Here is a 12630-nt window from a genome sequence, read left to right as displayed (position 1 = left end):
AACCACAAGGGTTTGGCTCATCTGGAGCAGGCACTGAGCATCCCCTCAGCTGGGGAAACGAATCTTTTTCTGTCCACAGGGCTTTTAACTTCCAGGTTCCCTGCTGGCTTTTGGTAGAAGCAGTGCTGTCAGCAGCCTGCCCTGGCCAGCCCCAAAGCCCAGGACTTAGAGGCAGGCTGCAGCAAGCCTTTGATCTCCATGGGTTGTTTTTTTTTGTTTTTTTGTTTTTTAAGGGAAAGAAAAATTAAAAAACCACAAAACCACAAGCAACAATGAGTGCCTTGACCATCTCCTGTTGGCTACACCGGGCTGTGCTGGCGGCAGGGGCTTGGCTGATCAACCAGGCAGTCGTGCCCACATCCCTCCTTGTGCCAGGCTGGATCTTTGTTGGGCAGTGCTGCTAGGACAGACAGGGACACATCCCAGGCCACCATTCCAGTGCCTGGAAGGTCTCATCCCTGCCTGAGCAAGGCCAGGCCAGACAATCACAGGGGAGTGGAGACACCGGGGACCAAACCCCGGTACCAAACCCACGGGCAGCACAGTGCTGGCATCCAGCAAAGGGTGTGCTTGCAGCTCCCTGCCACCCCAACAGTATTTTTTTTTTTTTTTTTTTTTTTTTTTGCTAACTTCCCTTATTTTTTTTTTTGTTGAATTATTATTATTATTATTATTATTATTTAAGCTGTCCTGCTAGGACTGGTGACCACTTCTGTTTCTCTGTGCATGCTGCACACCTGCTGGGAGGGTCCGTGGCCACGCCGAGCACCACTGTACTGTACATAGAGGAGATGTAGGCAGAGGCCCCGGGCAGGGGGGAGGCACCCAGGGTGCCCCATCTGGCAGGGGGGGTCACCCTGCAGTGCCTGATCCAGCACCCACCCTGCTCAGAGAGAGACCAGTGCTCTGACTGAGGGCTGGGAGCTGGCAGGGGGCTTTGCCCGGAGCCTGTGTGTACGTGAGGTACTTCTGCACACAACTGTCTTAAAAAAAAAAAAAAAAAAAAAAAAAAAAAAAAAAAAAAAAAGGTTTGGTTTTTGGTTTTTTGGTTTTTTTTTTAGAAGTCAATAAAAAACTCACGCATCGGAACTTGCTCCCTGGTCTCCTGCCCCTGTCCTGTCTTGTGCCTTTGCCCCAGCTCAGCCCTCAGTGGAGTGGGAGAGGAAGAAGAGGGAATAGAGGGTGTCATTTTCAGGTTAGATATTAGAAAAAAATTTCTTCACAAGAAGAGTGGTTAAACATTGGAACAGGCTGCCCGGGGAGGTGGTGGAGGCACCATCCCTGGAGATGTCCTAAAGATGGGGAGATGAGGTGCTACAGGGGGTGGTTTAGGGGTTAGGGGTTGTAGGGCAGATGATCTTTTCCAACCTTGATGATTCTGTGATTTTCTGATTCTATGATTTTGGACACAAGTGCAGGCAGGGGAAGTGCCATTCCCTAAGGTGACAGCAGCACCAGGGCTTGCTCCCAGATCCCAAAACCTGGACCCTGCGACAGTCCCAGCACCCCTGCAGGATTTATCTTGGATGAGCGTGGGATTTGGATCCTGAAGGGATCACAGGGGTCTTGGCATGACAAACTGCCAAATTCCAGAGTAGTTAAAATGCTTCTTTATTAATATACAAACCCTAGCAACACTGAAGCCAACCAAAATATTAAATGAAATAAAGCATGATATAAATACAGCAAACACAACGATGTGGCCCCAGTGGAGAGCAGCAAACTCCCCCCTGGCTTGTGCGCTTGGGAACAACCAACTGGGCCCTTCCCTCACCACAGCCCAGAGCATTCAGAGCAGCTTTGTCCCTCCTAAACCCCTCCAGATCCAAAACCCAGCTGAGGTGAGACCCACCTGGTTTTACAATTTAACGTTTCTACAAGCCTGGATATCTCAAAACCCTTCAGGAGCATCCCCGAGCTGCTGGAGATGGTTTGGTGTCTGCTGGGGGCCCTGTGAGAGGAAAGGGAGATGGCTACAAGTGCAAGAGGGACCCCAGGCCACTGAACTGCTCCTCACTCTGTTCCACCTCAGCTACATCCATTGCACAACATTCGCAAGCATAAGGCACTAGAAAAAAAAAAAAAAAAAAACCCAAACAAAAAAAACGGTTTCCACAGGTTCAAACTTCAGTTGTTCTTAAAATTCTGGCAGCAGCACGCTCTCAAATTCCTCCCCCAGCCCTTTAAAATCTGCTCTCAGGAGACTGGCAAAAGCATGAAGGGGTTTTGGGATAAATTGGTGCACCTGCTAACCAGAAGCAATGGTGGGGAAGGGATGCCGTGAGGCATCCTACCCTGGACTTTCCCCAGGTACCTGTCCAAGAAGTGGGGAGCCCTTTACCCCCAGAGCTAAGGTCTCCTGTGGAATGGGTGAAGGTGGGAGCTGCCAGAGGAGCAGGGAATGGAGCAGAATTGCCTGTGGAGCAGCAGTGAGGAGGTGTTTGAAGATGCAGGCAATGTGCCCATCACCAGCTGCCTGGCAGCTGCTCTGGAATCAGTGGCACCCCCAATGCTGCTTTCCCCAAAAAAAACCAGCTGGGGCTGCCTCTGGCTGAAACACATCCATGTCCTGCCCACGGGATGCAGGAGAATCTGTTGAGGACTTCAGGGAGAGGAGACTGCCTCTGGTTCTACTGGAAGACAGCAGTGAGTGAAACTCTGTCCCCCCAGAGGTAAAGCAGGAAAAAGGATCTGCAGCACAGAAGTCCCAGGGGTGCCCTGGTGAGCAGCCACATCCTGGGATCCTGCTCTGTGCTCACAAGGTGGATCACACCCCAGGTGGCACAGCTGACAACCACCAGATATCTGCTCTGCTTGTAGCAGGTGCCCAGCATCCCTGTGGGAAAATCACCTGTCAGCAGCACTGACAAATCACTCAGTGTTCCTGGGAACACCTTTCTCTGGTGCCTCTCCCATTCTAATTCATCACTCCTCGTTCTGAACAAGCCACACTTCTGCAAAAAAAACAAAAAAAAGCAATCCTGGAGTGGCTTCCCAGCACAACAAGCTGTGGTCGGGGCTGGATTTCAGCCAGACACTGGGAAACCAGCAGAGCTTGGAGACAAAGGAGAGATGAGAAGGCCCAGAGCCATCTCCACAAATGCCAGAGGCAGCAGAAGACCCCCTGCACTCCCACTTCTCCTGCCTCCTGCCCTGCTGCAGCATTCAAGCAGAGAATTTTGTTTCCTTTAATGCCAGGGGACAATTGCAGGGTCCTCCAGGGGGTTGGACTTGAAGATCCTTTGAGGTCCCTTCCAACCCCTAACATTCTGTAATTCTGATTCTCATCACCAGCCCAAGCTTCTTTCTTTCAAGCCAGCCAAAAACTCGTTATGGTGTGAGCAATACTGTGAATAAATCCATTTCTGGGGGTGGGGGGGAAGAGAAAAAAGGGAAGGTGTGAGCAGAGGCAGCTGTACAGGCACGGGGGCTCTCAGCTTGTAGTGGAGTTCAATCCAAACTCCAGCCTCAGACCAGCAGCAGACTGTGACAGCAGCTCCCACCATCCCCACTGCTTGCTTGGAAATAGCTGCCAACACTTGTGTCTGCTCTGCACACTCAGCAAGCAGCTTTCCAGGAAGAAAATCAAACAGCAGGCACAACCAGTGCCTAAATACCTCACCCTAAAGCTTTAAGGCATTTACAAATAGTTCAAGTTTGGTTTTTTTCTTTCCTCCCTCCAATGCAAAGATTGCCCTAGCCAAGGGCTACCAGCATGCTACAATCATAATGCTCAAGGAAGGTTTAAAGTGCAAAGAAAAATTTCAAATGCTTTTTAGAGACAGCTTGAAGTCATCTGCTGACATTAGCCCCTCCTTCTCCAAGTCTTGTTCCCTGACTGAGATGTTGGGGTTTTTTTTCAGTAAAAAATCAGTTATGAAAAAGGCAGTTTAAAAGAGAAAAGCATCCCAAAGCAGGCAGAAATGAACCTGATTATGTGTCATCTTAAAATCATTTGGAAAGACAAATCTGAAGGCTGTGAATTTTTTGCTGGACATGAGCAGCAGCCAAGTGTTCTGTTTGAAGTAAGAAATCATGCCCTTGCAAGTAACTTTTTCCCACACCAAATGTGGAAACTGCCTTTTTTTCTATTGATTTTTCCCCACAATGTAACCATTTTGGTTGAAGTGTGCCAGAAGGACAACAGAAAGCTGTCTTGATTCTGCCTGGATCCACTGCTGTCCCCCAGCATGTCCCCAGCACTGAGGCTGCAGAGGACAATGCTCTCTGAGCTGGGGCTCAGGGCTGAGAAACTCTCTCCAAAGCCAGACTGAAATGGTTGAGCCATGGGCAAAGCATCCAAAAGCCACCATGCCTCTCTGTCCATCTCATCTCATCTCATCTCATCTCATCTCATCTCATCTCATCTCATCTCATCTCATCTCATCTCATCTCAGCCCCTCTGCCACTCCCCCAGTCCCCAAGAGCAGAAGGACACAGAGCTCCTGGAAGGTGTCCAGAGCAGAGCCACTGAAATGCTCAGAGGGCTGAGCAGCTCCCTGGGAAGCCAGGCTGAGGGATTGGGGTTGTTCAGCCTGGAGAAGAGGAGGCTCCCAGGTGAGCTCAGAGCAACCTTCCAATATCTGAAGGGGCTCCAAGAAAGCTGGGGGAGGGCTTTGGACACGGGGGGGTGGGGAGAGGACAAGGGAAATGGGTTAAAACTTGGAGAGAAAGGGGAGATTGAGGTTGGACATGAGGAAGAAATTCTTTAATTTGAGGGTGCTGAGCCCCTGGCCCAGGCTGCCCATGGAAGCTGTGGCTGCCCCATCCCTGGCAGTGTCCAAATCCAGGTTGGATGGGGCTTGGAGCAACCTGGGCTGGTGGGAGGTGTCCCTGCCCATGCAGGGGGTTGGGACTGGATGAGCTTTGAGGTCCCTTCCAACCCAAACCAGTCTGTGAGTCTGTTCTATGATTTATTGCACTGTGCCTCCCTCTCTGATGGGCAGAAGAGAACTAAAGCACTCCAGAGCCCAAGGAAGGAAACTGGGAAGTATGAAGGAGAGCGGGAAAACCCTGGCAAGGGAAGAGGGAGGCTTAAACTATGGAATATACAGCAGCCACAAACCAGCCTGAGAGTTCAGATACTGCTATCTGAACCAAAGAAAAGCTGAAGAGTTTAAATCACTGCAGAGAGTTTAAGAGCCAACCTGGCTCTGATGCTGAAGCACCAGAAGATGGAAGAACCCCTTGCATCAGAGTCCTAGAGCAGCACAGGATGAAGCTGGGAGGTGTTGCCAGAACAGGAGAACCAGAGGTGGCAGCCTGAATGTGACAGCAGGAAGGAGGAACCTGAGCTTGCACCAAGAGCTGGAGATGCAGTGGAGGTCTCACACAGCTTCCCTTCCTTCTGCCAAAAGGAAGTCTGGCAAAGACAGATGTGAAAAATCACTGTAGCACAGCCTCCTGAAGCAGAAAACATCACTCCTAATAGCTTCAATTTTATCCTCAAATCATAAACATGAACAATTAAATCCTTCTTCCCTAGTATCATTTTTATCCAAGCCTATCAACACTCACTCAAGGACAAACCATGATTATTTATAGAAAAGATGCTACAGGGGTAAAACAAACCTCTGGAAAAACCATTCAATGGCAGAGGATGCCCTGAGCAGGTGCCACCTCTTGCACTGGTTCTCCACACTACTCTGTGGGTGACACTTAGGCAAGAACCCCCTTCCCAGGAGCCAGGAACACTACATTTAGGTATTTTCAGCCTGGGCACATCAGCAAACCCACTCAGATGCTGACTTTTGGGGTAAGAAAAAATAATCCCAGGCATGCCAGGTGCATCCCCTGCAGTGATGTGTCCCCCCATGGGCCAAGTTTTCCTTAAGTGTTTGTCACTGATGGGCAAAGTTTATCCTAAAACAGATTATGCTCAACCTCTAACACTTCAGCCAAAAGGAGAAATCCTTTCCTCATACCAAGCTCCAGTTTCTATCCCCTGTTCAAGCATTTCTCTCAGCAGGATGCCTGCAGGAACAAAACTCACAGGACTGTTCCCATTCTGGACAGCAAGACTGGGAAAACTGGGAATATCCCAGCATGAGTACTGTGGCCAGTTCTGGAGTCCCCAAGAGCAGAAGGACACAGAGCTCCTGGAAGGTGTCCAGAGCAGAGCCACTGAAATGCTCAGAGGGCTGAGCAGCTCCCTGGGAAGCCAGGCTGAGGGATTGGGGTTGTTCAGCCTGGAGAAGAGGAGGCTCCCAGGTGAGCTCAGAGCAACCTTCCAATATCTGAAGGGGCTCCAAGAAAGCTGGGGGAGGGCTTTGGACACGGGGGGGTGGGGAGAGGACAAGGGAAATGGGTTAAAACTGGAAGAGGGGAGATTTAGCTTAGACATGAAGAAGAATATTTTTCTGTGAGGGTGCTGAGCCCCTGGCCCAGGCTGCCCATGGAAGCTGTGGCTGCCCCATCCCTGGCAGTGTCCAAGTCCAGGTTGGATGGGGCTTGGAGCAACCTGGGCTGGTGGGAGGTGTCCCTGCACATGCAGGGGGTTGGGACTGGATGAGCTTTGAGGTCCCTTCCAACCCAAACCAGGCTGTGAGGGGCACAGGGCAGAGCTGCTGCTGGATTGGCACAGAGTGAGACTGCTGCCCCTGTGGCTGCAGAGGAGGGAGGATCCTATTTTAGTGTTTTCCACCCAAGGTTCATAGTCTGACAATTGCAGAAGACCATGCAAACTGCCTCTCTCAGCAGGAAGCATTTTAAAGCAGTTTTAAGACTCATTTAGCCCATGTTATTTAGCATCTTTGATACTAAGACAGCAGCTTCCAAGATCTGGCTTCTAATTTTCTAATTTCAAGGTGAACTAAAAGTTAACTCTTTAACTGATTTTGCTGTTCTTTTTTTTTTTTTTTTCCTTATGTACTCTAATTTTAGTCATCAGATAAAGGGATCAGAGCCTTATCTCATTGTTTAATACCTCTGCAAAAAAGTGTGACACCAGAAGGTCCTTCCTTGGGCTTGATTTCTGGTACTATTTTAAAACATACTCAACAATTGTCCCCTCAACAGGTATTCCATTTGGTGGAAGGAAACTTTTGTTTCATGTAAGGTTAAAGACAGCTGCCAAACCCAAACCCAGCCAAGTCTGAGCAGCTGCTGAAGACTCCAGGTGTAAAACAAGAACTGGAACTCAGAGGGGAAAAAGCCAGAGCAGGCATTAATGAGCTGCAAGACTGCCAATTATCTCAAGCAGCAAATATGACATTACAGAAAGTGCTATTGGTGTGATTAAAAGTTATTTTCACTCTCTATTTTTGGTACTGAAAAGTCAATAGATCCAGACAGAAAATAAACCTAAGCAGACACAATGACAAGCAGCTCATCAAATGCAATTTTACTGTCAGAACTTGGGTGGGAAGAGACACCCATTGTCTTAGGAACTAAGAGGCACCTATAAACGAAGGAAAATTAAAAATAATCACAAGGAGAAACATAATCTGGATGCAGTCTAAAGGGTACTTCAGGAACTAGTGGCTGGTAGAGGACAGGATGCTGCCAGCTTTCCAGTTTGGTCTGAACTAGTTCTAACTCTGCAGAGAACAAACCAAATGACCCTAATCAGAAGGGCTGCTCTAAGACACGTCCCAAGGATCATGTATAAAACTCTTTCTTTGGCTGAACATCTCCTCCCTTGGGTAAGGAAGGCACAGCAACATCCCATAAACTGATGGAGGGAACAAACCCCTCGTTGGTGTGCAGAGATCCAGCATGGGAACAGTAGGATAACAGGATCCCTCTGTGCAGGGAAGACATGCAAGAGGTGCCTGGATTTTCAACTGCTATTAGGTGTCTTATGAACCTTTCATTTAAACAACTCACCCTAACCCACCAGGCAAAATTTCAGTCCAGAGAGCAACAAGAGGGGAATTTGGAAGAAATGACAACCAAGTGAAATCTCTGCAGCAGCCACACAGGGGCCACTCTGGGCTGAGAGACCCCAAAAAGCTGTCCTGCATTTCAGATATGGGGGAATTTTTGAGTGTCCATTCAAAATATCAGTTTGAAATCCTTGAAGAAATCACACACTGCAAAGGAATTCATTGCCCACAAAGCAGAGCAAGCTCCAAGAACTCACTTCTAGGTTCAACCCTACCAAACCACATGCACAAATCCTTAATTCTCTTACACCCTTTCCTGCCCCTCCAATTCAAGGCTTCACCTTGGAGGGGAAGCTTGCTCTCAGACCCTGTTTTAAGGTGTAAAGGTTTTGGACTTTCACCATTCCTGCCTAATTAGGGCCCTCTGACTCCTTTTCCATGCTGAGAACACTTGGACCAAGAACTGGAAGAGCCCAGGCTCAAAGGAAGGCATGACCTGAAGCCACAGCAGAAAGCAAACCCTGAACAAGAAGCAGGCAAGGTTTTGAGCTCGTACTTACACTACTGATGTGTCATTTAACTGGAAAAGAAAGTGCTCAAAAAAGGCTCTAGATTGTAGAGAAAGTGTTCATCATGGCTGAGAGGGCAGACATCAGTGCAAGGTTGTGTTTGACCTCTGGATGCAGGAAGATTGTGACAGAGGTGGCAGAGGCAGGGAAAACATTTACCAGAGCTTTTTCAAGTAAATAAAGAGAATCTTTGCTGTTGATCGTTCTCACAAGGGGAAGAAGGAAAAAAAAAAAGGTGATGTAAATGTGTGCAAAACAACCCAGCATCCCCCCACCACTTTGCCACGTGCCACCACTGTCTGCACGTTGACACAGGAGGGGAGAGAGGGGAGAGTCCCAGCTGCAGTGTCTGAAGCACCAGGATGAGGAGCATGATGCCAAGAGCTTTGCTGAGGAAAAGCAATCAATAACCCCTTCAATAATCAATAATCCCTTCATTCCCTCTGTTCAATTCCTTCAGCTGAGGTACTACCAAGAGACAGAACAAAGAAGTGCCACAGATTCAAGCAGGAAAATGGAAGACAACTTCTCTGGTCCAGGAGGAGCTGAGAAGTTCTCTCACCACTAGCAGAAAACCCAGCATTTCTTGCAGCACCACGGGTGAGACAAATGCTGGGTCTTTTCCTCTCATTTCAAAACAACCAAGGGCAGCTGGAAACCCAAGACATTGTCCCTTCCTGCTGCTCAGGTTCTCCAAACCAAAATTCAGGGTCCAGAGGAATCTTGCCAGGTGAGCCTGACCAAGTCACACAAACAAAGGGAAGGGAAAGAAATTCCCCAAAGGGACTGTACACTGTGCAGCTGAAACAGAAGCAGCATTTCAACACTGCCATTAACACTATTCATCTGCCCTTGTTAGAAATCAGGTTTTTTGCTAATAAACCCCCAATCCTGTTCCTTTATAGAAGTGAAACACACATGCTGATCTTCAACTATGCTGGTAGAAGACCATTTACTTTCAGTGCCCACACACAAAAAAATCCAGTCCCAACAACAAACTTATCAGTGCTACTGGGATCTCAATGGCCTGATGATTAAATCTACTTGACTTTCTGTTAGAGATAAATTAAAAAAAAAAAAAAAAAAAGGTGGACAAAGAGGGGCAGCAACAGGCTGGACTATACCCCAACCTGCCTCTTGGCTGCTGCTCACACAAGGCTGTGTCTCCTGCCAGTGAGGTAGCTGGTCATCCTTTTGCTGTGTGTGTCACCCCTGATCCTGCTCTGGCAGAGGGGTTGGATCCATCATCCCTCACAGTCCCTTCCAACTCCTAACACTCTGTGATATGATATGGGTGACACCACAGCATTCCTCTGAACTACAGGCAGCAAACACCTGCTGTCCTGTGCCTCAACACTGCAGAGGAGAGACAGGGAGAGACAGAGAGAGAGAGAGAGAGAGAGGAAGGGCACAGTCCTCAGGGGTTCACCCCAACCCTTCCCATCATCACCAGGCAAGGGCCTATGGTGGGGTTTGCTCCTGCACAGGCTTCCCCTGGAGTTCTGGATGCATGCTCAGCACCGTGCTTCATCCACTGAGGCCTGGGGCAGCCTGGCAAGCAAAGGGGTGAAGGAGGGAGACAGACAGGATGGAAAAAGCTTGAAAATTAAAGGTTTAAAATATACAAAACGTAACACACTGGAAAAAGTTTAAAAGTTGCAAGACGAGAAAGGAGAGGGAAAAAAAAAAAATATATGGGGGTGAGGAGAAAGGACTGGAAGATGGTGGCAGAAGACTTTCCAGCTTGGGAAAAGGTGCAGGTCAGGTGTCATCAGCACTACTCCTGCTGGTAGCCACTCAGTTCCACCTCATCCTTGCGGCGGCGGTGCGTGAAGAGGGAGCTGAAGGGGTAGAGCTTGGCTTTGGCCTGGAAGCGCTGCCCGGCGATGTCGATCTCGTACTCCCCCTGGTTGATGAAGTCAGTTGTCACCAGCAGCTCCTCCCCTGTCTTCTCATCAAAGTTGTGCACGAAGCCCAGGCAGACGTGGCGCTCCAGGGTGTAGCTGTAGGCGCTGCTGGTGGTCCTGCCCACGTAGCGGCCGTTGCGGAAGATGGGCTCCCCCCACCAGGGCCAGAGGTCCATATCTGTGTCATGGTCCTCCAGGATGAACATGGTGAAACGTTTGTAGACACCGTGCTGCTTCTGCTCCAGCAGTGCCTCCTGGCCAACAAAGTCTATTCCCTGCAGGGAAAAGGAAGGCTCGGCTGAGGCAAGGGGACGCGAGCCGTAGCAAAAGAAAAAAAACCAAGATGCAGCTTGTAGGGGATTGACAGGAGGTGAAGTGGTGCTTGGGACTCATGCCCTAGCAAGCCAGGCTGCTTCTGTGTGCAAAACACCCAGCTCAGGCAGAGGTTTGCTCTTCCAGATGCTAAATTGTATTAAAAGACAAAAAAATAACATATGAAGTGGGGCTTTAAAACACTCGTTCTAATTTTCGCCAGAGTAAAAAATGTCACCATTCTTTCTTTAGAAAGAATTTCTTTGCAGAGAGGGTGATCAAGCATTGGAATGGGCTGCCCAGGGAAGGGGTGGATTCTCCATCCCTGGAGATATTTCAAAAGAGCCTGGATGTGGCACTCAGTGCCATGGGCTGGGAACCACGGGGGGAGTGGATCAAGGGTTGGACTTGATGAGCTCTGAGGTCCCTTCCAACCCAGCCCATTCTATGATTCTATGATTGTTTTTCCATTTTTCCACCTCTAGAAGTCTACGAGGTTTAGTGTGAACCAGAGGGAAAGTGTAACAACATAGGAAACGTGTATCTTAAGTTACTACATTCTCCTTCTCTGAAAAAATTGATACAAGCATTTGTTTTGGCTCACACAGAGATAAGTAAAAACTCAGCAACTGACAGGGGTCACACAACAAGCAGGATACAACTCTCTGCCATCCTGTGTTCCAGTAAAAATAGAGAATCCCCAGGTTTTAGGAAAAAAAGAGTAACTGTTCTTGGCACCTGGCCTCATACTTGACTTCACAAAACACCACCCAGTGCACAGGAAGGCTTTTACTTCCTCAGACTGGGAAAACAGCTGGGAGAAAAATGAACTCTGAGCACCTCTAAGATACACAGCACCCTTCACCACACTGAGCACTGTGCACATGAGCAACACAGGATGCTACACAGATCCCTGGAAGACTTGTCCAGGAAAGAAGACTTCCAGCACCTTTCTGAAGTCCAAGAGTAGAGTTTACAGTCACACAGTGCATCCTGCTCTATCAAAAAAACAACACAGCAACCCACTTGAACAGCACTCTGTCCAATTCAGTACTGCTCACCCCAGGGCAGGAGAGGATTAGAGAACCATAGAATGTTAAGGACATCTAGAGATCACCTAGGGAGGACATGGAGATCCTGGAAGGTGTCCAGAGCAGAGCCACTGAAATGCTCAGAGGGCTGAGCAGCTCCCTGGGAAGCCAGGCTGAGGGATTGGGGTTGTTCAGCCTGGAGAAGAGGAGGCTCCCAGGTGAGCTCAGAGCAACCTTCCAATATCTGAAGGGGCTCCAAGAAAGCTGGGGGAGGGCTTTGGGCATGGGGGGGTGGGGAGAGGACAAGGGAAATGGGTTAAAACTGGAAGAGGGATGATTTAGCTTAGACATGAAGAAGAATATTTTTCTGTGAGGGTGCTGAGCCCCTGGCCCAGGCTGCCCATGGAAGCTGTGGCTGCCCCATCCCTGGCAGTGTCCAAGTCCAGGCTGGATGGGGCTTGGAGCAACCTGGGCTGGTGGGAGGTGTCCCTGCACATGCAGGGGGTTGGGACTGGATGAGCTTTTCCAACCCAAACCATTCTGTGGTTCTATGAAGATTGTGGCTCAGTGCCCAGTCCATGAGCAGGGATGCACTGACCATTCAGCCAGTTTAGGGAGCAGCTCTGTTCTGGTTTAACAGAAGCTGTTGGGGCCAGGGAATGTGTCTGCATCCTGCCGCCCAATCCATTCTATGATTCTGTGACCTAGTCCAATCCCCCTGCCAAAGGAGAATAACCTAAGGGCACTCCAGAGTTTATGAGAGGGTGTACCTTTTCTAGCTTGACCTGGAACTCACGTCCACACTCCATAGGAGTGGTAAAGGCATCCAGGTCCTGGCCCCAGAAGGCAAAGAACTTCTCGATGCGCAGGCTGCGGAGCGCGTAGTACCCGGCGTTGCGGATCCCGTACTTCTGCCCCATGTTCATCACCTCGTTGTAGACATGAAGGGCATACTGCCAAGGGAGGGGGAAACACAGCTCCTGAC

At 49.2% G+C, this 12630-nt stretch overlaps 2 protein-coding genes across 5 annotated transcripts in view; one reads left to right on the top strand and one right to left on the bottom strand.

Annotated features, from left to right (window-relative positions):
- The window catches only part of ST3GAL2 (ST3 beta-galactoside alpha-2,3-sialyltransferase 2), an 8772-nt gene extending 5142 nt beyond the window's left edge, over positions 1 to 3630 (top strand). For both annotated transcript variants that reach the window (XM_071757099.1, XM_071757100.1), the window contains exon 7: positions 1 to 3630. This exon is cut by the window's left edge and continues 1712 nt beyond it. The gene's annotated coding sequence lies outside the window, so the exon portion shown is untranslated.
- A 5344-nt stretch (positions 3631 to 8974) lies between these two features.
- Positions 8975 to 12630, bottom strand: part of PDPR (pyruvate dehydrogenase phosphatase regulatory subunit) — a 29899-nt gene continuing 26243 nt past the window's right edge. For all 3 annotated transcript variants that reach the window (XM_071757077.1, XM_071757078.1, XM_071757079.1), the window contains 2 exons: positions 12416 to 12598; positions 8975 to 10577 (listed from right to left, as the gene is read on the bottom strand). In XM_071757077.1, the coding sequence (XP_071613178.1) occupies positions 10173 to 10577; positions 12416 to 12598 (588 nt within the window). In that variant the 3' untranslated portion in view covers positions 8975 to 10172. The remainder of the gene's footprint in view (positions 10578 to 12415; positions 12599 to 12630) is intronic.

Source organism: Heliangelus exortis, chromosome 13, assembly GCF_036169615.1.
Source record: "Heliangelus exortis chromosome 13, bHelExo1.hap1, whole genome shotgun sequence".
Taxonomy (NCBI): domain Eukaryota; kingdom Metazoa; phylum Chordata; class Aves; order Apodiformes; family Trochilidae; genus Heliangelus; species Heliangelus exortis.
Note: the sequence above shows the minus strand (reverse complement) of the source record. Positions and strands in the feature narration are given on the sequence as shown.